The sequence below is a fragment of the Misgurnus anguillicaudatus genome, chromosome 12 (assembly GCF_027580225.2).
Source record: "Misgurnus anguillicaudatus chromosome 12, ASM2758022v2, whole genome shotgun sequence".
Taxonomy (NCBI): Eukaryota; Metazoa; Chordata; class Actinopteri; order Cypriniformes; family Cobitidae; genus Misgurnus; species Misgurnus anguillicaudatus.
This window is the reverse complement of record NC_073348.2, coordinates 23,761,843-23,789,080: the sequence shown is the minus strand read 5'-3', so window position 1 is coordinate 23,789,080 and position 27,238 is coordinate 23,761,843. Positions and strand designations below refer to the sequence as shown.

Below are 27,238 nucleotides of genomic sequence, written 5' to 3'. Positions count from 1 at the left end.
TTTATACAAAGTTTTTGATCGATTGAACATCAATGTGTTATGTTACAAAAACGATACAAAAATGTATCAGTCTAAAATCTGCATTTGTATATGTGTTTGATAAAGAGAGAGAGAGAGGGGGGGGGGGGGGTCTTCAAATCTGAAGAGATGTTGTCATGGTGACCGTTTCTATGGAGACAGTGTTGCCTAGCTCAGCACCAATAAAATGTGTGGTTTGTTTTGACATTTATCCTTGATTTGCCACATACACTCAACTCACTCTCCACCTGACAATCTGACAGTCCAGAGATGTACTGTAAAAGCTTTTATTCACATTGCTGTATTTACAAGCAAAGGACAAATCATAGAGTCCAAAAAGGACACAAAGGCATTGGTTACTTGTTGCATAAGGACGTTTTGCAAATAAGGCAACAAAAAGTAAATACAAATACTGAAATGGAAAACAGCAGATGTCGGTGAAATTGTAAACATTATCATGTAAAAAAAATGAACTATCTATCTATTCACCAGCTGTTTGTTCCATAAGAAACGAATATTGTTTGTGGCTTTCTATAATAACCTTTATTTCAGATGGCTGAGAAAACAATTTTTACCTTAAGGTCACTCATAGTTCCAGGCACGTTTTATTTCCCCACCCTAAAGCAAACAGCATGCAGCATTTTTTTTTACTTGTGTCATTTATCTTTAATGCTACACGCTGCTGCCAGGTACTCAAATGTGGGTTGCCATATTTTAGAAATGTAATCCGAGGAACAGAATAAAAAATGTGTGCTGGTAGTGGCTGGTTTCTTTTTTGTGGTCACCAGCAAGCACTATTTCCATTTAAATACAATTCACATGTCTCAGGTGATCTATATTCCTACAGTTTTCTCTTGTACACCTCTTTTCTCTAGGAAGTTTTAATAGCTTTGATATCACAATTTTTATTTCTGTTATTGTATCCCAGACAAAAGACGACTTCGGGCCAGATCTGCATCAAAGTCGGCAGCTCCGGTGTGGATCCGGCGTGGAGTCGTCTGCTATCTGGAAAATCTGCATCTTCTTAATAATATAATGAAACTACCTATACTAGCAATAATACAAGCTTAAAATGCTTAGAACGCTTAAAACATTTCACTCATAAAAGCAGCATTAAAGATTCGTTTTGTAATACAAAACAATAAAAAACACTCCAGTAAACAAAGCCAAAAATTACATTGAATAGCAAGGTTATAGTAGACTTCTTGTAGAAAAAAGAAAAATGGTTTCATTATTATTATTATTATTAATACTAATAATATTATTGTTAATTCCTGTTTGTGGCAAGATAATATTGTAGAACTGGCTACACATATCTCAAAAGAAGGTAGATACTGTAGGTAATGTGATGAGCCCCCAACACATAAACAGATTGTTTTTTACACTGAGTAATGTGTTGTCTTCCTGCTTTTCGGTGAAATGATGTGGGAAATCACGGCAGTTGCCATCCTGATGTAAATACTACGGTTTCTAGTATTTGTCTAGGATACTTCAAAATCATCTTGGCAGAGTTCATTTGGTTGACAGCAGTAAAAAATATTCATCTATACACTGTATGTGCACCACACACCTGTCAAACCAAGTTTTTGAGGTATAGGCAATGCCTGACTGATTAGATTGTGCTCATCAGATCACAGCTTTCTTGTCACCACATTGTCATAGAAATGGTCCCCAGCTGTCAATAGGACGGTACCCTTTCAAAATGTACACCTAAAGAGTTCATAATAGTACCTCAAAGGTACATATTGGTACCAAATGTATACCATCTGAACCTAAGTGACTGTTAGGGACCACTTTTGACCATTTTTCTGACAATACACGAAAAATACACATATTTCCAGAACATTTAATACATTCTTAGCTTTTTTTAAACTGTTTTTGCATTTCATGTCTTGCTGGAACCATCAATATGTAGTAGTCCAAAATGAATAAACATGATGCTTTTCACTGTGAATCAGTTCTGTTCCTCATGTAGTCAGGAAGTATCACGTTGTCCTTGAGTCAGTTTAGAAATCTTAAAAATTAAGAAGGTCCATCCGTTTTTGCCCTATAGCCATGCAAACTCATGCTCAATAAGATATTAATGTTTGACACTGTCTTGTCTTGAAATAACAGTAAAACTTAATTGTATTAATCTTTTCTTGCAGATAGTGAGCCTGGCAGAAGATCCAGCTGTCCAGATCATGGTAAATCACTGCTTGATTCCTGTTGACAAACAAAAAACATGATTAATCATCAGTTTAAAGTAAGGGCTCAATCTCAATTGCAAAATCCTTCGAGTGCACTGGATCATTTGTTCCCTAAAAATGCAGAATAAATAAATTTAAACTGGTTTGTAACAACATGAGAGGGAGGAAATCATGACAGAATTTTCATTTTTGGGTGAACTACCCCTTTAAATAAACCTTATGTATTGCAGCAGTGGATTTGTCTCACACTTCTGTCACTGCTTATCACATTTTTTTACCACTTACAAATATAGACACACACTATGTATTATAAATATCAGAGACAGATCTCTTTACTGATGTTTGTGTATGCATTTAAAGTATGCACATAACTATGCACAATATTTGGACACATGGACCAAGTTGATTTGTAAGCAAGTGATGATATACCAATTCTTACAACATTTTTAGCAATTTTTGAAATTACTTTGGTGATTAAAAGGATGATTTTTAGCAAATGGGTAATTCTCACGAGAACCAGACTTAGAAGGTGTCCAGCATCAGATTTTTTTTAAAAAGCCCTTGAAGCATTTATTTTTTATTTTTTTGCACATATAAGATTAAGGTCTGAACTTACTATACTCATTATTTTTAGAGGATTTAAAAAATATTTCCTAAAGAATTATTTAAATTTTTTAGATTATCATTATCAAAAAATATCATTAGCCTACCGCAACAGGATATTCCATTAAATATATGCATTTACAAACTCATGTTTCGGTAATGAGAACAAAAAATTTGTCTAGGTACTATGACAAACAAAATTTCAACTTTTATCTGGAGAGAAAATATAAAAAACTGCTTTCCTGGTAGCCATCTTGAGTGTCACAGTCAATTATGTCCCTTGCAACACATTTTTTTTTTTAAATGTTAGTTCTTGAGGGCTTAAACAATGATTGAAAATTGTTGCGGAGGATGAGAAAATTTTTCTTGGACACATTTATATTCCTTATTATTGTCTCTACATTTATCAATGATCACCAAATAGCACATGTTTCTTTACTGTAAATGTTTAAAGTAGTATAACATGCACTGAAGATTTTTATTTTTTAGATTTTTTATTTATAAATATTTCCATGTCAAAGAACCAAAATCCAGTCATGGACACGTTGCAGTAATGAAAATGTTTCCCTTAAATGTGGGGGAAAAAATTGGTCCGTATGATGTTATTTGAAATCATGTGCAAAATAGTACATGAAGAGATGTTTGTAACTGTATGCTTCTCATTTTGATGCTCTTACTTTGCATTTACTTTTTTTACCAAAATGTTTCATGACACCTCATAAGTCTAATTTCGCGAGCATGCAGTCGGGTATATCGATGTCTAATCCAAATGAAGTGCATTCTCATATTTTTAAGGTGATGGAGATGTATGACCATACCTGTAATGTGGAAGATCTTGATGCACTGGTCTCGGTAAGAGCAGCACTTCCTGGGATACTTGACACGATAAACCCCGCCCCATTAGGGAGGGGCTGTCGTACGACCACGTTTCCTTTTCTAGTCTCTGCCAGAAACAGACTGTACCAATAGGCATCACTGGAAATAAGAGTAGAGTCAGCAATGGTTGAGTTCCTCTGGCTAACGATGCTGTTCCTTCCCTGAGGAGTCGCTTTCGAATGTTTGGGTTCTTGACATTTTAGCACGATGATGACCAGAACCGTTATGAGTAACAAAAACAACACCGAGCCCAGACCGATCAACAAATACAAGTTTAAATCTGTGAACAGGTCATATTCGATCGGCACCTCTGTGGTTTCTGTAAAATGTGTCACTACTTGCTCCACCGTGGAGACCTTGATGGTCACCGTGGCTGAGTGAGGAGGTTCTCCGTTGTCTCTGGCTATGACAACCAGTCGTTGATGTCTGGGGTCCCTGTAGCTGAACATGCGTGTGGTTCGAATCTCACCATTGTACTGATCGAGGCTGAACAGCGTAGTGTCGGTGATCTGCAAAAACTGATATGTTATACGAGAGTTCTGCATCGAGTCAGCGTCCAATGCGATCACTTTGGTGACCAGGGATCCTTTATCGGATGACCTTGGGATTATTTCCTCAATCACAGCACCCTGTGGACGCCATGGTGAAACTATGAGCGGGGTGTTGTCATTTTGGTCCAGGATGATGATGTGTACAGTCACGTTGCTGCTAAGTGGAGGGACCCCTGAGTCTCTTGCTTCGATATGAAATAAAAACTCCTTCTCCCTTTCGTAGTCGAACGTGCGTAAAGCGTAAAGGTTGCCATTCTCTGGGTTGATGGAAAACAGCATGGACATTGACGTGTTGGCAATCTCCTTTTCGATGATGACGTAAACAAGATACTGGTTTTCGTGTAGGTCTGGATCGTGAGCACTGAGAGAGGCTAACAAATCCCCAGGTTCATTGTTTTCCATTAAATGGATAGTGTAGAGGGTTTGGGAAAACACGGGTGCGTTATCATTGACATCCAGAATTTCAATACTGATTATTTCATTATCAGTCAAGGGTGGAGTTCCTCTGTCAGTCACGTGGAGTATGATATCATATTTAGAGATTTTCTCACGGTCCAGTGTCTCTGTAACCATAAGGGCGAAAAAGTCCTCGGATGACTTGTTCAGTGCAAAAGGTAACACCTCAGCATTATTGATGGAGAGAAGAAGTTTGCCATTGTCTCCGGAGTCTCTATCACTCATACTGATGACAGCTATTACTGTTCCTATAGGGTCACTTTCTTTAATTGCACCTTGAAAAGATTTTATAGTAATTTCAGGATAGTTGTCATTTAGATCAGTGATGAATACTAAAATTTTACATTGAGCAGACAGGGGAGTTAAAGCCTTGTCTTTGGCTTCAACATACATTTCAAAGCTTTTAACTTCTTCAAAATCAATCACATCCTTTACTCTTATTTCTCCACTGCTGGGATCCAAAGAGAACTTCTCCTGTGTTTTCTCAGATGTATATAAAGTAAACGAATATGTGATCTCTGCGTTCGTACCCTGGTCCAAATCTGTTGCATTCAGCTGCATTATAAGTGTCCCAACCGGTGCGTTTTCAATTAGATCGACCGAGTACACTTGGAGATCAAACTGTGGCGCGTTATCGTTGCTATCCAACACTTGTATGATAATACTTGCTGTACCTGAACGCGCAGGTGTGCCACCATCCACAGCAGTAAGCGTTAACGTATGCACAGCTTGCTTTTCTCTATCCAAACTCGCTTTTAGTACCAGGTCAACGTATTTTGTTCCGTCACTTCCAGACTGAATTTCAATGGTAAACTTGTCACTCTCAGTTAGATAATAGGTCTCTATGGAGTTCTCCCCGACATCGGCGTCCACTGCATTGGTTAAAGAAAACCTCTCCCCGGGGGTGGCCGATTCCGAAATGTCGAGCGGTATCCTCTCCCTCCTAAATTGAGGCGCATTGTCATTTATGTCCATAATTTCCAATTCGATATTAAAGATGCGGATCGGACTTTCAATAATCACATCCATCTTTAGAAAACAAAATGAGGATGTCTTGGCCGGGCACAAATTCTCCCTGTCTATTTTTTCAGCAATGAACAGCTCCCCGGTGGTTTTATTTATTTCTAGGTATTTTTTACTATGAATATAGTCCAGCTTTACCTTGCGCTCCGCGAGGCTGTGCGCGTCAAGGCCCAAATCGTTGGCAATGTTTGCAACCACGGAGCCCACAGGAATTTCTTCAGGAATGGAGTATCTTGTTATAGATAAGGCGACAGTCCACATAGCCGAGAGGACAACAAGGCAGAGGTGCCGCCTGCTCCAAAGCGCGCTTGGTTGCGGCTCCATTGCAGAGCGCAGAAACAGTGAATGCCAGCGCAGTGTCTCAGGTTCTAACGTAAAATGCAACGGAAGCTATTAGAAATAAAAGGTCGAAAGATTACATTTACTGACATTTTGTTTGTCATAAATCGAGCTCAGCGAGTATGTTGTGTCTTAAGAGAATCCAATAGCGCCGTGCTGTGGATTTCATCAATAAAGACCTCCAAATATCACACATCGGCTCAGGCAGGGCTGATGCTGTCCAACAGCTTCATGAAAGCAGCATAATGGCATGTGTATCTACTGCACGTGCTCACTTGTCTGCTTTTAAAAGTGATTTACAGCAGTGCAGAGACATCATGTGAACATTAAAGTTAACCTAAAATATATAAAAATCGTATTTATAAAAAATGTTCCGTTTTGCACTGCACGTTGACTTTTATTTTGAAATACTGTGAAATCATCATTGTTTACGTCCTTACTGACGGGTTCTCATTAAACCAAACATGTAGAGTGTTATTTTGCTGTACATTAACGAAAAAAAAAATTGACTAAGCAGTGTGGAATTGTTGGACATCATTTAACCTAAAGTGAGTTCAGCACCACGGACAGTGACACATTTTGGTTTGTCGTTTAATTTCAGATTTCTTACAGCTATTTTGGGGTTAGAACTAATAAAAACAATGACCAAATATTTTTCTTTGAACATGAAGCAGTGTAATTGTCCACGTTTGTGTACAACAGGTTCCAGTTACACACAATTAAGTATTATGGTGCAAAAAAAAAGAACATTTTGATGTCCATGTATGTGAACATCCAAGTCTTAGGAGGTTAAATATAAAATACTCTTTTAATAAAAATAACATTTATTATTAAACGATTTTGTACATAAAGAACAACAGGTATAGAACTGGAAAATAATAACTATTGCCTATTCTTAAAAATAAATTAGGCTACAGTTAAGCAACCACTTGTTTACGTTCCAGAGATTTTTCAAAATGCCTGACAAACAATTATAATAATAATAATATAAAAATAATAAATATTTAGTTATATTTTTTTGACAATTATGAAGCTAAAGTATACAGTACAATTCAATTAAAACGCACTATTTCTATACAGGAAATGCTTTCATGCACTGAAAAAAATTATTAATTGAATTTAATAAATTTTTTTAAGGTAAGTGGTTGCAATCAATTTAATTAAGCTACATTTAAACAAAAAAGTTTAGTAAAGTAAAATAAAATATAAACCTTTTGTTTAAATGTAGCTTAAATAAATTGATTGCAACCACTTACCTTAAAAAATTTTATTAAATTCAATGAATCATTTTTTTCAGTGTGTGATAAATTCAGGTTTTTAAAATATTACTTGAAAAAATCATTGGTTATTACTGCATCCTCTTGTTGGTTATTGTTTGGCATAAGCTTTATCTTCTTTCCAAAAGTTGAGAACGAGCTGTAGACTTCGATGTCAGCATTGTTAGCTAACTTAAGCGTACATTGTGTAGATGGTGTCCCTGGAATGTAAACATTATGTTGATAATCCGGTGGGGGTTGAGGTGGATCTGGTTGGTTGTAACGTGGAGTCCATGAGCGGTTGGAAAAGCTCCCAACCTTGGGTGAGCTCTTATAATCTATTTTACAAGATGAAAAAAAGCAGATTAACAATGAACCAATGGTTCAGCTTAAAAGAACACAATATTAAGATATACAAATGCGGCATCTAAAACAGGGGTGGGCATTCCTGGTCCTGGAGGGCCACAGTCCTGAGTTTAGCTCCAACCCTAATTAAACACACCTGAACATGTCAATCAAAGTCTTCAGTATTACTTGCAAATGACTCATGTGTGTTTGATTATAGAGTTGGAGCTAAAAGAACCAGAATAGCTCATCACTGATCTTAAATAGTTTGGTTTGCTGTTATTTAGTTTTGTTCTAAATATGTAAATATGTTTTACCATGAATGTGATTCCCCCAAGTCCAGTACTGAGAAACAGATTGATAAGCATAATTGTCCGAGTCCTGCATCATTCTGCGCTGCAGTGTCCTACCTGTATTTATTGAAGTATGACTGGATGGATAAATAAAACATGCATGTCAGATGTTTTGTATATGTAGGTGTGATGGGCAAAAAGCATTAATTTTACTTTACAGTAATCACCTTTTATATGTAGAATTGAGCTGGTTTTTGGTCAGTGTTTGGTCTTTGTTGCCCCATCTGAACTGTAAAAAAGAAAGGATAAAATATTTACACATAAAATGCACATAAATACAATAAACATAATTTTGTATGGCTGTAAGAGAAGAAAAACACATCCTAGACCAAATCAGTAAATATAGGAGCACCTGGAATTGGAGCAGTGATTTTTTTACAATGCACATCGAGAAATGGTTAACACTTTACATTAAGGTTGTATTTGTTAACATTAGTAATGCATTACATTAGCAAACATGAAATAACAATGTACAATACTTCTTAAACATTTATTAATCGTAGTATGTACTAATACATTTATAAAAGTAAGCATTGTAACAGTTAACATTTGTTAATTAATAATAAATACTATAAATAACTGTATTGGCATTAACAACGATTAATAATACATCCAGAATAGTTCATTGTTAGTTCATGTTAACTTATTGCTAAGTGTGACCACTTAGAAATGTATATTTTGTTATTCTACAGCTATACTGTATACACATTATTTTCAATATATTTTATTTTCAACACATTTCTTAATGTTGCATTAAATAATTACGTTGTAAGTCTTAAATAAAACATGACTGTATTTTTTTGCTTTTTTAGTTATATTCTCTCTCTCATTGCCAATATCTCATTTATTAAGTTACTGAAAAAACAAGGAATGGCATGAAAAGTGAGTTTAAACACTTTGCTAGGTAAAGAACCTTTGAAGTTCACAGATCAGCAACTTAAATGTCTTACTTCGTTTGGAGAGATCATCTCATTCTTTGTTACGAGACTGTGGCTTGCTGGGCTCCAAGTCAGAGTTTTGTGGCCCACATCCTTGATATTATTTCGAGAACTTGTTCCGGCAGGGCTACATGGCTTGAGGAACATAAAGTCACTTTTCGATGACTCTGGAGTTAAGTACATTTTATAGCAGTAGTTTTGACCGACTGGATCATTCCCGTTGACTTCCACGCAGTGCACCGCTTCCTTATGTCTTGGTGATACGTGAATATTCAAGTTAGACTTTTTATTAACATTATCACTGGTAGAGGCCTTAGAATGAAAACCACAACATGACGAACTGTAATGAAGAATGGTGTTTCTGTCCCTGTATCCTTTAACTGTAGCCAGGACAATAATAGCCACTAGAAAGGTAAATGAAACTGTGCCCAGGGACACTATTAAATACAACGCGAGGTTTGAGTACTGGGGGCTGAGTGCGAGGTCACCGAGATCAGGCAAAGATTCGGGCGCATTGTCCACAACTGACAAGATGATGGAGGCCGTGGCCGAGAGGGGTGGCTGACCGTTGTCCTTGATCAAAACCATCAGTTTATGCCTCGTGGGGTCGTTGTCCATCAGCCGGCGCATTGTCCTTATCTCTCCAGTGTATAGGGCAACACTGAATAAGCTAAGATCTGTAGCTTGGCGGACCTCATAAAAGAGACGTGAGTTTTGGCCCGCGTCTGCGTCCATGGCAGTTATTTTGGCCACTAGGTATCCAGCATCGGCATATCTGGGTACAATTACAACAGCTTCTGTATCATTCACGGGCATTGGTGCAACAACTACTGGCGGGTTGTCATTTTGGTCCAAAACAAATACGTTTACAGTGACGTTCGTGCGGAGGGGCGGAAAGCCAGCATCTTCCGCTTGAACCACGATCTGAAAGTTTCGGACGTGCTCGTGGTCGAAAGAGCGCAATGCGTAAATATTGCCATTGTCTGAATTGATGGACACGTAGGTGGACACTGGCATCCCATGGATGTCGTTTTCCAAAACAGAATATGACAAATAGGAATTCTGATCCACGTCTGCGTCTTGTGCTGTGATGGTGCAAATCGAGGCACCTGGCGCGTTATTTTCGGTTAGGTAGACTGTGTAGGAGGGCTGCTTAAATCGTGGCGCGTTATCATTGATATCAGACACCTGGACCAAAATGGTTTTCCTGGTGAAAAGAGGTGGCGTTCCCATGTCACGGGCAGTGAGAGTAATGTTATACTCAGAAATGGTTTCTCTGTCTAGAAAATCACACGTAACCAACGTGTAATAGTTTTTAAAGGAGGAGTGTAGCTGAAATGGCACGTGATGAGGAATTTCACAGTCGACGTTTCCATTCTCCCCAGCATCCTTATCCATAACGCTAATAACTGCGATAACTGTGCCAGGTGGTGCGTCCTCTTGGACAGGTGTGGACACTGAGGTAAGGATCACCTCTGGTAGATTGTCGTTGACGTCTAGGATATTAACCATAACTTTGCAATGTACAGCTACGGCAGACGGCCCGTTATCTTTAGCTTGCACATATATCTCGTGCATTCTTGCCTTTTCATAATCAATGAGTCCTTTCACCTTAATTTCTCCAGTGCGGGGATCCACAGAGAACAGCTCACGCACTCTCATCGGAGCGTGCCCACTAAAAGAGTAAGTGATCTCTCCATTGGGTCCTTCATCAAGATCCGTGGCATTTAGTTTAATGACCACCGTGCCTCGAGGTGCATTTTCAGCCAGTTTAACTTTATAAAAGTTCTGGTCGAACACCGGCGCATTGTCATTCGCATCCAGGACTGTGACGTTTATCTGCGCAGTACCCGTCCTTTCTGGCGCGCCCCCGTCCACAGCTGTAAGAACCATTAGGTGATTTCTTTGCTGCTCTCGGTCTAGCGGGGTCTCGAGAATCAGCTCAGCGAACTTGCTGCCGTCGCTGCGCGTCTGCACGTCCAGGATAAAGTGCGCGTTTACGCTTAGCAAATAAGAGCGCAGAGAGTTGTCGCCGACATCCAGGTCCTGCGCGCTTTCCAGTGGGAAGCGCGATCCAGACACGGACGATTCTGAGATGTCTAGGTTGAATTCACTCCACTGAAAAACAGGTGAGTTGTCGTTGACATCCAATATTTCAACTTCCACTCTGTATAATTCCAATGGATTCTCGATAACAACCTGGAGATGAAATGAACAAAAGGGATTTTGTTCGCACAGCTCTTCTCGGTCAATTCTTTCATTCACAAACAAAACGCCGTTTTCTAAGTTTACCTCCAAATATTGTTTTTTGGCGCCGGAAACTATTCTAAATCTGCGGATAGATAGTTTGTTGATGTCTAATCCAAGATCCTCCGCTATATTTCCAACAAAAGCCCCGTGCTCCAGTTCCTCTGGAATCATGTAACGAATCTGTGCCAGAACCACATCCACCGCACATGCGATTAATGTCAGGCAGGTTACCTGCCATGTCCACATCAGCAGCTCCATTTAAAAATTTAAAGTATGCTTTCAAATTCAGCACTCATAACTGGATCAAGAAGCTTTAGTAGATTTGCAAAAGCCCCCTCAAATGCACAGTAACACCGCAAGAAAGAACGGGCGTGATATTGACAATGAAGTGTTAAGTCCCTGCATCTCTTACTTTAATACCAAAGCGCGCGCCTCTGGCCAGTGGCAAGTGCGCACGAGTGAGATTGTTACATTTAGTGTATTTGGGCGAGGGAGAATGAGGGGTGGACGTGGGATGGGTAAGCTACTCTGTGTTAGGATGGAGAGGCACATAATTCATCGACTTCAACTTGAATTTTACACACAAAGTGATGTTAAAATCTCAGCCAAAATGAATTAGTCTAAATTTATTGAGAAAAAAATTAATCTAACAAAACATAGTAAACTATAGTAAAATTTCTAGGTAGTTTAGTGTTTTTAACTTTACCATAGTAAATATTAAAGTACAATATTTACTACAGTTTATCAATTCACTATTTGCTACAGATTACTGTGGTATGCATTAACAAAGTAGTAATTACTGCACTGTAAAAAATACTTTGCTGCCTTAACATTTTTTGTTAAATCAACTCAGATTTACAAGTCATGTCAAGAGAGATGAGTTGTCATAAGTCATAAGTTATAACAACTCACCTGTAGTTATAACAACTCATCTCTAGTCAAGATAAATAATAGCAAGTTGAAATGACTTGTAAATCCGAGTTGATTCAACAAAAAAATTTAAGGCAGAAAAGTATTTTTACAGTGTGTAAAAAGTGAAAGTTGGATTAAAAATGACTTTAGTTTGTAACACTTAAGAAAAATACAGAAAATAAAGTAAATATAGATTCACTTTAAGTGAAAAAATAAGCTTTTTTAGATGTTTTTTTAAAAAATCCCCTTACATGTTCACTTTAGGTGAACAATTTAAGTTGACAAACATTCATTTTTAACACTGTTAAAAATATGCAGCATTTTTGTCAAATCAAAATATATTTTTGTGTTACTTTAACTTAAGTTAAACAATTTCAACTTGATTTTATAAGTTATGTCAACTATTTCACAAGCTTTTCGTTGAATTGACTTGCAAAACCAAATTATTTTAAATTAATGCAGCTTTTTTAAAGTAGATCCAACTTTCACTTTTGCAGTGTAATTTACTACAGTTGACTTAAAAGTATAGCCAGCAACAGTAGGCCTATTTTAGAAAGTTAAGTTGATAATTAGCCTTTTTATTACAAAGTTATAATAAACAATCATATAAATGTACAAAATCATGCAAAAAAAATTAAATGGTAAATAAAACAAGCAGAATTCCTTGACAACAAAGGTGAATGCAATATTTAAAAATAACTCTGGTTTATTTCCTCTATAATTTCCGTCAGTCTCATCCCTTTCCCATCATGATCTGCCCTAAAACAAGAACCTCCTTGCTTTAAATAAACACAATCAGTGCGTGAAATGAGACCACAGCAGATGGCATGATCTTCCAAGAGCTCGTGCTCTTTTTAATTAACGTAGTGGGGATTAAAGGATCATTAGTGAACAGTGGTATTAAAAGGTTTTCGAGGCATAATCCCAAAATCGGGCTCCCGATTGGTTGAGCATCAAAACGCAGGGTTCCCATGATATCCTTTTGCTCTCCATTACCTTAAGTGCATACTAAATATCATAGAGCCGAGTCGGAAATAAAGCAACTTAAACTGATCCACCGAACAACCACATTAACTCTCATTAATGCCCGAAAGGGGGACACTTATATCCTCTGTGTGGTGGTAAACAGATTTTCTTTATCTTTGTTTAAGTTGAGGAAAAAATGTAAGCCATCATTAGGGCACTACATGTATAGCCTAGACTAGAGGTTTCAGCGGCAACAATTTAAACAAATGGCTTTTGTGGCCCAAACGTACTTTCCGGTAGACTTCCGCAATAAATCAGTAACAGAGGCCGTTTCTCAAATGGAAGCTGCACCCTCCAGAGGTCGCATAGGCTACGTCATCAACCCTGGTTTATTTCAGTTAACTAAGCATTCAATTTCATAAGTCATAAACATATTACTACAATTTACGATTAACTAAAAGTCAAATTTATAATTGATAATATTCTGAAATAATACGTCTTGATGACGTATGCAGCCTACAAATGTGACCTCAGGAGGCTGCAGCCTTCCAATTGAGAAATGGTCAGAGTCTCTCTAGAGTAGATTATTTATGATAACAAGCAAAATTGGATTATTAGAAAAATAAAATGAGGAAAAAGTCGATTTTTTTCTGATAACAAGCAAAGTAAGTTCAAATCATATATCTAAAGCACATTAACACAGAGCTAACGTTGCTACCGTGTAAAATGAATGCATGTACTTGAAATTCAAGGCTTAAATACTTGCCTGGCTGTCAAACCTCCCTATTTGTTACAGAAGTCACTTTAGACACTAGACAGAAAAATAAACAAACACAGACCGGAAGTTAACTTTGAGGCATGCGCGTAACCGTGGCGACCCGCCTGACTTCATATTTCTGTTCAAGTGCGTGCCAATAACCAAAATCGCTAAATTGAAAAGAAAGACACTGAATAGTAAAAAAAATGACTAATTTAAAAATAGTCACATGGAAGTTCAAACACCGAACTTGCTATAAAAGCTCTTTTTTATCACTAAATTGATTTTACCAGAGTGGTTTAACGATTTTAAATTAGTCTGTAGCCTCCATTAGTCTTCGGTAAACTCCATAAATGCAGATTGACCTACAGCATTAGGCTGTACTACACAACGGCCACTGTTATAATCTAACGTTAGTCTATAATATATTGTCTAAAATTTTAACATTAGTGTAGCAAATAGATCTATTTACAACAAACAGATATTGCACAGTCGGATAATCAATAACTTATAACAGTGAAGTCACTGATTGCAAATGAGAACGATTATGAAAATAAATTGTTTCAGTTATATGTTTAAAATAAATAATACAAAAATATATAATAAATATAATAAAATATATAAAAAATAAATATATAAAAAATATCGGAGCCATGTCATGACCCAGATAGACCTTCATTAATTGCACTTTCATGGATCGCCACAGGGGGGAGGCAAAGTCTTCTGCTAATTACCCCCTATTTCTCCCCGAGGGTCCAATCAAAACAAAGTGTACACTTTTATTTACACACCACATCTCTCCTCTCCCCCTGCCCTCTCTGTCTCTCTCACAAACTTACTCAAACACACATCATGTGGAGATGGGGCAGAGTGCCACAGGCATACAGGGAATATCAGGAATGCCATAGGAATGTGGGCAGTGTCCTCACCTCACAGACATAAACAGATGCTCCCACACATTCACATATCAAGATATAGACATACAGTTCAGGATGTTTGTTATTTTAAAAAGGCTGGTAGGTCTAATTCCATCTCTCTTTTTCTGGTAAATGAAGAAATGGAAAAATGTGATACGTGACAATAGATTTAAAGATCAGCCAGACATACAGGAGAGAGGATGGAGGTAAGGAATTATTGGACGTGGGAAGAGAAGTAGTCAAGACGGGAGCAGATTGAATAACACCTGCTCCTCAGCTGTGTCAACTGAACAATTCCCACAGAAGAGACGGATATTTATGGAGAGACTGAGAAATCCTGTCATACACCTCATGAGCTCATCCAGACGCCGCACTGTTGATGGGGCACAATGCTGCTCCGAGTTGGTGGTTGGAATCTACAATGAAGCAGTCAAAACGAAGCGAAGAAAAATACCAAGCAGACAGGCCCATAAGGACATCAACTTTACAGATATGAAAAGAAACGAGTGCTATAAAACACTTGAGCATAGCTCATCATTTTTATTTCACTGCAAAAACATGGAAACATTCGGTACACGCTTTCCAAAAACTTCTTTATGTGCCCAAAGGGGGGCAGCAGCAGCAGTGCTCCAGAGTGAAACTTCAGCTTAAGTGAAAACAGATGAGGCACATGGCAATCAGCCACATGTAATACATCTAAATCAAATTTCGCTCTCACAAATGCTCAAATGCTTTAGTGCTAAATGACTATCATGCAGTCGTAGTGACCACAACCAAACCCCCTCCCAAAAAAATAAGCCATTTCCAGATAGATAGCAGATATAAGCTGGTTATGTTTAATTATACACAAGTGCATTTAATATCAGAAATGGATATGCAATCCTGATGTTCAGCTTTATTACGGATTATATTGTGTGTGTGTTTACTAATCCTATTGACTGATGTGTTTGTGAATCTGATTTACTCATTTACACATCTGCCCAATATGATGTACGGTGCATTCATGGTACCACATTCTAGTTAACAAGAAACCATTTTCTCACCTATTGTAAATCAGAATAACTCATACCTGATGTTCCCAAAAAAACGGCTTTCATTGCACATCTGCTGATCTTTCCACAACACTGTTTTTCTGTCTGAACATCATTACCAGTTAAAATAGTTTCACTCTGAACACTACGCAATGGTTTCCCGGATAGGGATTATCTTAAGCCAGGAGTAGGGCCTTAGTTTCATTAAGAAATATAACTAGTTTGAACAAACATGCCTTACTAAAAACATTACCTGTGTGCATTTAAAGGCAAAACAAATGGTACTGATGTATTTTAAGATATGTCAGAGCAAGGTGTTTTCAGTTTGGACAGCGCTTACATTTTTTTTAATCTAGGACTATTCAGGACTAGGCCTTAGTTATATTAAAACATTTAAGGAGTTTTTACAAACAAACCTTACAAAAACATTACTGGTGGGCATCTTGAGTCAAAACAGTGGTACTGATATATGTTAAGATACTGTATGTCACTACAACATGTTTTTAAATTAAGGCAGGTCAAACATGCATTTTAGTCTGGGGCTACAGGATAAGCCCTGCCCCTAAATTTACATAAAGTTTGCAGCAGTAAAACAGTGTAAGACAATAATACACTCTTTAAAATGATGGGTAATTTTTAGCCCAGCGTTGGGTCAAAAGGGGACAAACCCAACACTGAAAAAAATTATTCATTCAATTTACTCAATTTTTAAGGTAAGTGGTCGCAATCAATTTATTTAAGCTACATTTAAACAAAAAAATTTGAAAAACAAAACAAAAAACTTGTTTAAATGTAGCTTAAATAAATTGATTGCAACCACTTACCTTAAAAAAATGAGTAAATTGAATGAATCATTTTATTTTTTTTCAGTGAACCTGTTGCTGCGTTGTTTCAACCCAAAATGCTCCAGTGTAAACTTTTTATAGTTTCGATTTTTGAGAAGTTGGCATAACTTGGAAAAACAAGTTGAAATTGTTGAAACTAATTTGTTTAGTTAAAGTAACATAAAAAGTGATTTTTTTAACACAATCTCTCGGAAAGTTGTGTTATTGTCACAAAAAAAATGATTTATTTATTTTAGGGCTGGGAAAAGATTAATTGTGATTAATCGCATACAAAATAAAAGTGATTTTTGGCATAATATATGAATGTGTGCTGTGTGTAATTATTATGTATATAAAAATACACACACATTCATGTATGTATTTAAGAAACATTTACATGTGTATATATATTTATTTATATTTTTATATATTCTATATTATATATAAATAAAAAATTATATATAAATAAAAAAAATCTGACATGAATATATGTATTTGTGTGTGGTTAAATATACACAATAATTACACACAGCACACACACATATATTATGCAAAAAATAACTTTTATTTTGTATGCGATTAATCATGATTAACCTTTTCACAGTCCTAAGTTATTTGTGTCCATGGCACAAAATTCAGCTTTTCATGACTTGAGCATGAATGTCTTTTTCGTGTCACACGCACACATTTCTAGAAATACTTTTTCGTAGTCATGGCACGACTTTCTTTTTCGTGTCATTTTATGTATTGTTTTCTCCTTTTTTCTATTTTAAATCATTGTCGCTTGGGGTCGAGGTTAGATTTGGGGTTTGAGTAAGGATGTACTTTTATGTATTGGTTTCTACATGTTTTTCTTTCGCTTTTAAAAATATTCTAGGAGTTTGGATGTCAAAAAAATGTAACAAAGTGATTCTAAAAAAAAATTTAACTAAGTGATTCTAAAAATTTGTGCGAGTGACATGAAAAAAACATTCATGCTCAAGGCACAAAAAAGCTGAATTTCGTGCCTGGGACACGAATAAATTAATCAAATATTTCGTGACTATAACACGAGTTTCCATGAGATCATTCTGATTTTTTTACAGCGTGGGTTGCAGGGCTTGTCCCTTTTTGACCCAAAGCTGGGTTGAAAACAACCTTGCGTTTATTTTTCATAGTATAAAATCCCAAGTGTATGTGTAACCTCATTTGCAGGTGTAAATGGTTATTTGAAATACCACAGACTGACAAATGTACGCTAGGTGCGTTAGGGTTTGACCTTGCAATCACTGTGTGTGTGAAAAGCCGTGTGTGTCCTCCCAACATCTGTCAAATGAATTATATTCGTTCTCTAATCTTTCATAGCAACTAATCTACCTGCATAAACTGCAACACCCCAACATTCGTACTTTATTAAAACACATTCTTTGTAAAAAAAGAAACCCTGAAAGCTGTTTCATATCAAATGTTCCATCTACACAGGCTTGTTTTCTCATGTAAGACGGCAACGTTGCTATGTAGTAAACTTTAACCAGGAGACAAGTACATTGATGTGTGATGGTGTAAACACCACGTTAATCAAATCAATCTGCCTTGTGTTGAGTGTCAGATATACGAGTGTGATTTGGGTTTATGGGCATCTTACAAAATTGATTTTCTTTATTCTTAATGTTTGAAGAGGCAGATGAAAGTTTAGTTTTGAAGATGATGAACTGTAACAAACTTGTTGTCCAGTTTAAGGAATTGATTTCTTACAGTTTTAATATGAAATGCACCTGTTGTTGTTTGTGTATACATCTTTCCTCTCCTCATTCACTCTCAATTTAGGGCATTTACTGTAATAATTCTGAGTCAATAAGTGTGATGGGTTTAAACATCAGCTCCCTAAAATATACAGATGGACTCAGTAGAATAGCATGTTTGCTAAGGCACCTGGCAAGCCACGCAGCTCTTGCAAAACTTGACGCTAATGCAACCCAACATTCCAAAATCCGAAAACTATAAAAACTGCTCCTCGCAAGACCGTTTTTTTTTCTCGGGTGCATGTGTGCGTGAATTTCCCGAGCAGTCGTGAGGTCAATTATGCTGTAGCAAAATTGGAGGTGACTGACAGCTGGCTGGGACGGTTGACAGATTTGAGGAATTCGGGCCCTGGCTGAATGTTAAACACTTTTTCCACAAAGCTCAAAGGAACAGTTCTACCTATTAGCAATTCAAACACGGACGCATTCCTTTACCTCTTGCTACTTATGCCATGCAGTCCTGGATTTAGCGAGTTGTTTTAGGCAGGACCAATTTCTTTTTTCTCCCGAGTGCCAAGAATACCTACATATATACTTTAAACTAGCAGCGAAACTGACTGATAACTATCAAAACAACGATTAGGATGACAAAGCGCCATTGCGTGCCATACATAAAAACAGAGGGGCCGTGCATGTGCGTGGTTACAGGAGACCTGTGGTCAGCAAACGAAAACAAATTCATCTCCACTATGCAGAAAGAAGGTAGAGAATGTCCATTTACGTACTTTCAATTCACCGGCTGCGGTTGCGCGCTTTCGCCAACATCGAGAGAGAGGAGACCTGTGGTTTTAACTCAGCCAGCTCGAAGCAGAGGGATCGGGGGGGGGTGTGGAGTGATGACAAGTGCATGATGTTATACATTGCAAATGCGAGTGGGAAGTGACCAATGTGGGTTAATAAGCCATAGGATGAGGAAAGAGTCCAGAGCTTGCAACGCAATGGGAGCACGGAGGGCATACGGGGTTTGGGAAAGTTACGAAAACAAGTCTGGTGGTATTTTTTGACTGTTTGTGGGCGCATCCACCATTTCGCTTAAGACGTAGCTCTACTGTTGAAGCTTTGCATGGTGAGCGATTCCAAGGTTGTGGGTTCAAACCTTAAAGAATGCATAAAATGTAAACGTGTTACCTACAGTGACCTTCTTTGTCATTCCTCTCCCTTCGTTATTTAGCTTCCCACTTCCTTTTTTTCCATCATTCAGGCCGTCTTTTCACACTTCACTCCTTTAAACACCTTCGTCCCCCTCCGTCGGCTTGACTCTACCACTGTTTCCCCTTCCTCCCTGCCCTGCTAATCTATTCCAGAAGAAAGGCTACCATGGAGAACGCATAACAAGTGCTCATACTTCACCACGGGCCAAAAGAGAAATAACACAGAGAAGGAAAAATGGGAGTGGGGTACAGACAGGCAGAAAAAAAAAGGAGAGAAAGTGTTTATTCAAACTCAAAGCTGTCTCCTTTGTTGTGGTAGGGACCTGTCTTATATTAGAAGCCCGAACTCCCTTCGATGTCTGGAAAGATGGAAGATGGGCCAAGAGGAAGAGAAAGAAGGAGACGTTCGGAGACAAACATGTGAAGGTGAAACTCCTACTTTGTCTGAATCTGGTGGAATTGGACATGTCAGGCTGAGAAATGAAAAGAGGGGGGGTTTGGAAGTGGTGAGATTTAAGGGGGGAGAGCAACTCCATTGAGAGAATGGATAAACTATGCTCAGTTCTGGACCGTGCACACATTCACAGCATTCAGGCAGCGCTCCAACTAATCCTTTGATTTCAAATATTGATATTCATAAAAGCCCTTTGGTATCCGAGAAATCCTGTCGATAAAAAAACGAAACACTTTGAAATTCAGAGAACACTTTGAAGAGGATGGAGAGAATGTGGGTTTGATATCTCTCACACGAAGATCATTTTTGTTGATCTGCATTTCATCTGAAAAATTTTGGGTGGAGGGTCTGGCCGACCCAGACACTGAAAGACAAAGAGCAGAGAAAATGCTGGTACAAAAGGTTATCCAATCACAGCGGCGTATTGGGAAGAGAAAATGTGAAGTCATAGTTTCCTTATTTGGTAGCTTTCCACACATCAACGTGTCTATATATCACATCATTACGAGCTCCTAATTGTTCAGCAGAACTAAAACATCAAACCATTAAGATGATTAGTTGCATCTGGATCTTTAAGGTGAGGAGATTTCGGTGAGTTATGGGGTCCTGTGTTTTAGAAATGTTACACGGACCATTTAGGATGTTCAGAATTGGCAAGCGTGCCATGACCTGTCTAACTACCCACCAATTTACATCTACCTCCGTCTTTCTCCTTCCCTTGCTAACATATAACGCTCCTGCTGGATGGGGCACAGGGGTACTGGGGCGAGAAAGGGGGTGGAGGCGCTTGTTGGCTGACCCGGGTGTCTGCGGTTCTGTCGTGGTCAGAGGAGGGGGGAAACGGGCGGTGTTTCTGAAATCCCTGTGAAATGTTCATTTTGGAATGCCTTGCTGCTTACATACCACTCTCACGCCCTATCTTCTATTTTGATGTGTTCAAATATGTACTAATAGATTGTTTCTCATCCAGGGGCGCACTAGAAAGCCTACAATAAATTAAGATAAAACAAAACAAGCATTAAAATAATCTATTTTGAATGGTTTGAAAAAATGTATTTATATGTATGACATCACTTTATATAAAGGTAGGTTTGTGTTAACAGTACATCAATAGCAAATATAAAAGTGCAAAGGTTGCGTCGCTTTCCTCAATCGCTCCACCTTGGTGATGATAAGTGAGCTCGAAGCATCGTCCCATCATCCCTGCCCCTGCGCGCACCCCGCCCATCTCCGTTCCACTTCAGCAGCGCTTCCTTCTCATTCAGCAAACGCACTGTCCTGTGGCGAGAGAGAGGGGTCCTTTCCAGCCCACGGCTGAACAAAAGAAGCCTGAAAGGAAGAAAATCTATCAAACACTTCTTTAAAGCCGGGACGTCCTCTGAATTGCAGTTTTTCTTCCAGTTTTCCATTGCGCTTTTATGATACCTCTGCGCATTTTGGAGATTCCAAAAGGAGACGCCGGGAATCTTTGTAATAGCCGTCTATTGTCAGCGTGACATGGGGTCACAGCGCAGGGCGATGACCTGTTTTTCACCTGTCGTTCTCCGAAACGTTGGACTCGTGGACGTCTAAACAGGTTTACACGCGGGAAGACTTTCTCCAATACGCGCTCAGATGCTCACCCGGGTCTGTGTCCGGTTTTGGCACCAATTTTTGAAACGATCGCCCGAAGCCGGCGCAGAGATCTCACTGTCCGGGGTGTCGTTGGAGCGATGCAGTCCATCCTCTCCTCGGCAGTCTTGCTGTAAGTCAAATTTAAAGAGATCGTTCGGCGTAAAGGTTTAAAATAAGTAAAGCGCGTCCATTTAGTTCCTACTGATGGTGACAGTCGTGCATCTGTCCTGAACATTTGTTGTGTTTCCCATCATTGGGTCAGTAGATAGCTTCAGCAGATGCTGCGTTCTCACAACAACACAAACCCTCCTCTGATAACAGCTTGCGCAGTAACAATGAGCATTTATATCTTTGCACTGTTGCTATTTTCATTTTTGATGCGTTTGCTGTACAATTTTCATGAATTATGAAATTAGTTTTTTAGTCAAATAGGAAGTGTCATAAAATAATAAGTATAAGCAGACTCACAATCTTTTTTTGTTTCACCAGATGCTTCCAGGCTCTGTTACTGCTGTACAGCCCATTACAGGTGCCCACTATCTGTATATATATATATATTAATTATCAAAAATTAAAGGATTTATCAATAAATAGTAAAAAAAATAAAACTTTGGATGATGTGTGTTTGACCGGCTCCTATATTTTTTCAGGTGTTAGCAGTGGAAAATGTTAACTTTGGAGTGCACGTGGAGAATCAGACAGGGCTGCGGGACGGTCTGAGTCGGAAGCACCACAGAGTTTATCAACTGTACAGCCGGACGAGTGGAAAACATGTGCAGGTGCTCGGGAAGAACATTACCGCTGTGGGAGAGGATGGAGACAAATATGGTAAGAAGTTTAAATGGTCGTCTGCAAGTAACACCATGGATTTAACAGACATTTTGGGGCGGCTTCCCAGACAGGGCTTAAGTCTAGTCCAAGACTAAAATTCTTGTTTGAGCGGTCCTAACTAAAAAAAGCTTACACTGACATATTTTTAAAATATATCACTGCAATTATTTTGTCTCAAGGGTCACACCAGTACGTTTTTTTTTAAGGTTTGTTTGTAAAAACTACTTACAACGCCTAGTCCTGTTTTAACTTAAACCTTGTCCCAGAAACCACCCCTTTGAGATTAAGTACACTGTAAAAAATTTGCTGTAATTTTGCAGCTGGTTGCCAGTAACTTACTGTAGAAGATAAAGTCTAAAAATGTTTCATTTTCATTTAACTTTGAACAAAATGTTGCAAGTAAATAACATAAATGTAAAATCTACGGTAAGTTACTTGCAGCTAGTTGCCAGTAATACCCAGTAATACTGTAATTTCTACAGAAATTTTTTTACAGTGTACACTACTAGAAAAATGGCACAGGAGCCGACACTGCAGTGGTAACGTTAAAAAAAGTCCTAATATCTACATCCTATACATTTGGTACGAATATGTACCTTTTATGTATAAGTGCACTCTTTAAAGGTGTATGTTTTGCTTTATTCTTTTATAATAACCGTCTTTAATGTTGCTGGCTGTCTGTGGTGTGTTTCTTCACAAGCTCAGCTCGTGGTGGAGGCCGACACCTTTGGGAGTCAAGTAAGGATACGAGGGAAGGAGACAAACTATTATCTGTGCATGAACCGAAAGGGCAAGCTCGTGGGAAAGGTAAGTTACTAGGAATTATTGCAAAAAAAGTTGGTCCAACTCAAAAATGTAAGTTACATGGTTGTCTTAAAATTTTGAGTTAATTCAATAATCATTTAATATATTTTTTAAGTTGAATTAACTCAAACTTTTAAGGCAACTATGTAACTTACTTTAAGTTGAACCAACAAAATTAATCTTTTTTACAGTGTACATTACACAATATTTTTTTATCCAAAGCAACTACCAGTAAATTCAAGCTCACTATACATTATATACTGTACTGCAATGAATGCTCTACCAAGTGGACTACAGGAAGACTACAAAATAACAGCAATTTACAGTTAAAGTGACTCATTTTCAATAAGCAACTTTGCCAGTTGCGGAAATGACTTAACGCAAATGAGATGTGTTGCTCCATGTCACTGTACTGTTACCGTTCGCAATAACATCGCCGTTAAGAGTGAACGCCCCATTATTTCGACCACTGTCTCTTTTGCGTGCATCTTCGTTGGGCTGCTGTTGACGCATCATCTTTCAACAGCTGGCCAACAAGAAGCTCATTTCTCAACAATTCCACTGAGATCACAATTCGAGTAAGCAGATTTTTGCAGAATGAACCGGCTAATATTTCTGAAAACAGTCGGTGTGCCAATGTTCTTGATATATCTGGCTCTAATCACATTAATGTAATTGTTTTTCCATTTCAGAAAGCCAGCAATGTAAACGGAGGCTGTGTTTTCATTGAAATAATGCTGGAGAACAACTACACCGCTTGGATGTCGGCGCGTTACGCGGGCTGGTACGTGGGCTTCACCAAAAAGGGACGGCCACGCCGGGGACCAAACACGTTACCCAATCAGCGAGACGTGCATTTCATGAAACGCTTCCCTCCGGGTGAACAGCCCGACCTGCAGCCCTGTAGCTTCACCACTGTTAGCAAGAGGAGCAAAAGAGTCCATCCGGCCCCCACCTCTCCTCAACCGCTCCCATAATGCAACACACCCGACAAACACTGGCCAAAGGACGACTTCTTACAAAGGATATAGAGACGCTCGAGTGAAACACGACTCGGACCGACCTCTCATTAGAAGTCAAAGGATGAGGCTGAATGAACACTGTGTAATCACGCAAGCATAACCAAAGACTTCTGGGCAAGCGTCCAGAATCTTAACCCTGACAAGGGGACCAAGCACTTCAGGCACTGTGCAAGTCTTAGGCCACCATTAGATTTGTTGGTTGGCAATTGACCATATAGAATTATTTCTCAGTCTATTTACCGATACACAACAAGAACATATAGGAAATTTGTATGCGGGATTAAAAATAAGCTAAGCTATAAGCTAAAGATGTACCACGAGGTGTCGCACTAAATACCGACTATGTTTTGTGTACATATTTCCTGTATTTTATGTTTGAATTTTAATAAAGAGAGAGTAAAAGATAAACCTGTATGGTCATTAAAACTTGCTAAAACAACAGCTGGTGGTGGCAAAAGACTTTTGCACAAGACTGTATTCCTCGCAAACGCCTAGTGTCCCAGTAACTTGTACATGCCTGGAAGACTGGTCATACTCGACCAGACAAGACCTGTGGACGAACATGTTCACGTATGAAGAGGATTAAAAGACCCGTTTCGTGTGCCTATCAATGTGTCAACTTTGGGCCTATAAGATCCTTGCTCGACTGGGTAGGGCTGGGTATCGATTCGGATGTTCCAGATCGATTCGATTCACAAGCTATCAAATCGATTTGGTTTTCGATTCCGATTCTCGGGTCAATTTTTAGACTCGATTCATCTCAATAAATATAGATTATATAGTACATTATATTAGAATATTATATATTTTATGAGAATATAGACTGAATGAATGAATGACAGGCTCGCCTCTCGCACCTTGGTAACATCGCGGAAGGCAAAAAAAGAGGGTGACATCTAGTGGAGAAGACTAGTAATTAGATTAACGTTAATGTTACGTTCAATGTTTGCGGAAATAACATAGACTGTAAAAAAAGATGGACGACGCGACGTCGCCTCCCTCCATTGTAATGAATTGAAGCCAAAAATGTCCGGCCACGGTCTCCGACATGTAACTTAAAAACTTCAGTTTGGAGCCAAGGCATGCGCAGAAGGAATCGTCCGTAGAGCCAGAGCTGCGGTATCAAACTTCCGCCCAAACGCTCGTGTGACCAATTCAACCACGCCAATCATAACGACACGCCCCGTTTCTATAGCATCAAATTACTAGCTAAAATGAAAACGTATCACAAAATTAACAATTGAACATATATCAGCGTGATAACAACTACTTGAAAGTACCAAAACCATCTTTCAGAAACTTTATATTTTTTTAATTTACAGCAGAGTCCCATTCGTTTGAATGGAAAGGGCGAGTTTATAACTTGTACTGCAGCCAGCCAACAGGGGGCGATCAAAGAGCCAGCAGCTTCTCTTTTCAAGACTAATGCTGCGTTTACACCAGCCGCAGTAGAGGCGGCAAGCGGGGATGATTTACATGTTAAGTCAATGCAAAGACGCGATTAGGCATCCTGCGGCACAGTACGTGCGAATTGAGCGTTGCCGCAGGAACCGCAAGAGCTCAAAAATCTGAACTTCGGCGGATTTCCGCACCGCGTTAACCAATCAGGACCTTGTAGTGACGTGATTACAGAAAGCGAGCGGAATGGTGGAGTCGCAGAAGCCCCTCCCATCTTAATTTCCGTGTGAATTTCTCGAATGACTAGAATTTCACGCAAGAATGAAACAAGTGAACTCAAATGTTCAAGCGTCCAACTACCGCGGCTGGTGTAAATGCACTATTATGAGGCACACCCAGGAAATAAATATGAAAAAAACAGGATTCGTGGCCTTTGAGAATCGATTTTGAATCGACCACGTAAAAAACGATTAATCCAAAAATAGATTTTTTTGCCCAGCCCTACAACTGGGTCTGTAGCCAAAGTCCATCAGAATGTATTTGAGAGAGACTTTCCAGGTGAACGTCTGTTGTTTGCTTGATCTAGACAAGAGCTGATGGTTCCAGACATCAGTAATAGCATAAAATATAAATACAAGAGATCCAGAATCTGTCCACAAAAATACAGAAGATAATGAAATGCTAATTTGATAAACATTTTTAGCTACCTAGTATTTAAAGTATGTGCATGCTGTGTGGGCCAAAGTATTCCGCATACATCCGACAGAGACTTTTATCCAAAGTGACTTACAGTGTGTTTAAGCTGTATATTTTATGCATTTCCTGGGAATTAAACCCATGACCTTGGTGTTTCTGGCGCAGTTTAAAACCGAATTCTGATCAGCACTGATGTTTAAGCTGGTAAAGTTACTATCCAGCGGGAGCAACTGCATGGGTTGATTTTCACATGTACACATGTATCAGAGTTATTATAACGGACTCAGGAGCTTTCGGCCCTGCAAGTAATGTTATACAAAAACAGTTGGTGTTCGGCAAATTCCTATGCCCCCAAAACCTTGAGATGGAATATTTTGATACTATTCGTGCTATTAAAATATTTATTTTGTGTATGCAATGAGTAATGGGTTTTATATTGTCCATGACAACTGCACTAAGGGTCCAAAAAATCTCTACAGCACCTATTATTGCCACCTAGTGGTCCTGGGGGATATAAACCAAGATGTAAATGTTCCATAAAGGGCATTTAAAAATGATCATCGTTTTCCGATTTTCATCCCTACATCCATATTTCCTAATTCGGATCTAAATACAGATCATTTATGTACCAGATAATGACCATCTTGGAATTACTACTCAAGCTGAAAAATTAATGGGTGATAGTTTTCGGAACTAATAATAATAAAGTTTTAGCTTCGCCTACATTCCTGATCACAAGTATTATGCAGTAGCTGTCTGTATTTTGCTCTCCCTCTGTCTGCAGACTTACTTTGATCCTCCCTCTTTATAAAGTATCCATCCCTCTCACACATACACCATTACATCTCACATCCCGACAGCTCCTGGTGTGAGCCTGCAATCA

General features: G+C 38.5%; 3 protein-coding genes across 3 annotated transcripts; 1 reads left to right on the top strand and 2 right to left on the bottom strand.

Moving 5' to 3' along the window:
• Window positions 1-297: 297 nt before the first annotated feature.
• LOC129447088 (protocadherin alpha-C2) lies at window positions 298-6,259 on the bottom strand. The gene is made up of 2 exons (XM_055208666.2): window positions 3,629-6,259; window positions 298-2,223 (listed from the first exon to the last, which is right to left on the bottom strand). Exons 1-2 carry the CDS (start codon window positions 6,038-6,040, stop codon window positions 2,200-2,202), a joined length of 2,436 nt encoding a protein of 811 aa, XP_055064641.2. The 5' UTR covers window positions 6,041-6,259; the 3' UTR covers window positions 298-2,199.
• Window positions 6,260-7,340: 1,081 nt separating this feature from the next.
• LOC129447556 (protocadherin alpha-C2) lies at window positions 7,341-12,221 on the bottom strand. Its single transcript, XM_055209317.2, has 4 exons — window positions 8,960-12,221; window positions 8,177-8,238; window positions 7,974-8,086; window positions 7,341-7,649 (listed from the first exon to the last, which is right to left on the bottom strand). The coding sequence occupies exons 1-4, from the start codon at window positions 11,453-11,455 to the stop codon at window positions 7,381-7,383; spliced, it is 2,940 nt and encodes a 979-aa protein (XP_055065292.2). The 5' UTR covers window positions 11,456-12,221; the 3' UTR covers window positions 7,341-7,380.
• Window positions 12,222-21,062: 8,841 nt separating this feature from the next.
• Window positions 21,063-27,060, top strand: fgf18b (fibroblast growth factor 18b). The gene is made up of 5 exons (XM_055208689.2): window positions 21,063-21,734; window positions 22,094-22,133; window positions 22,255-22,432; window positions 23,136-23,242; window positions 23,932-27,060. Exons 1-5 carry the CDS (start codon window positions 21,703-21,705, stop codon window positions 24,214-24,216), a joined length of 642 nt encoding a protein of 213 aa, XP_055064664.1. The 5' UTR covers window positions 21,063-21,702; the 3' UTR covers window positions 24,217-27,060.
• The last annotated feature ends 178 nt before the right edge of the window (window positions 27,061-27,238 follow it).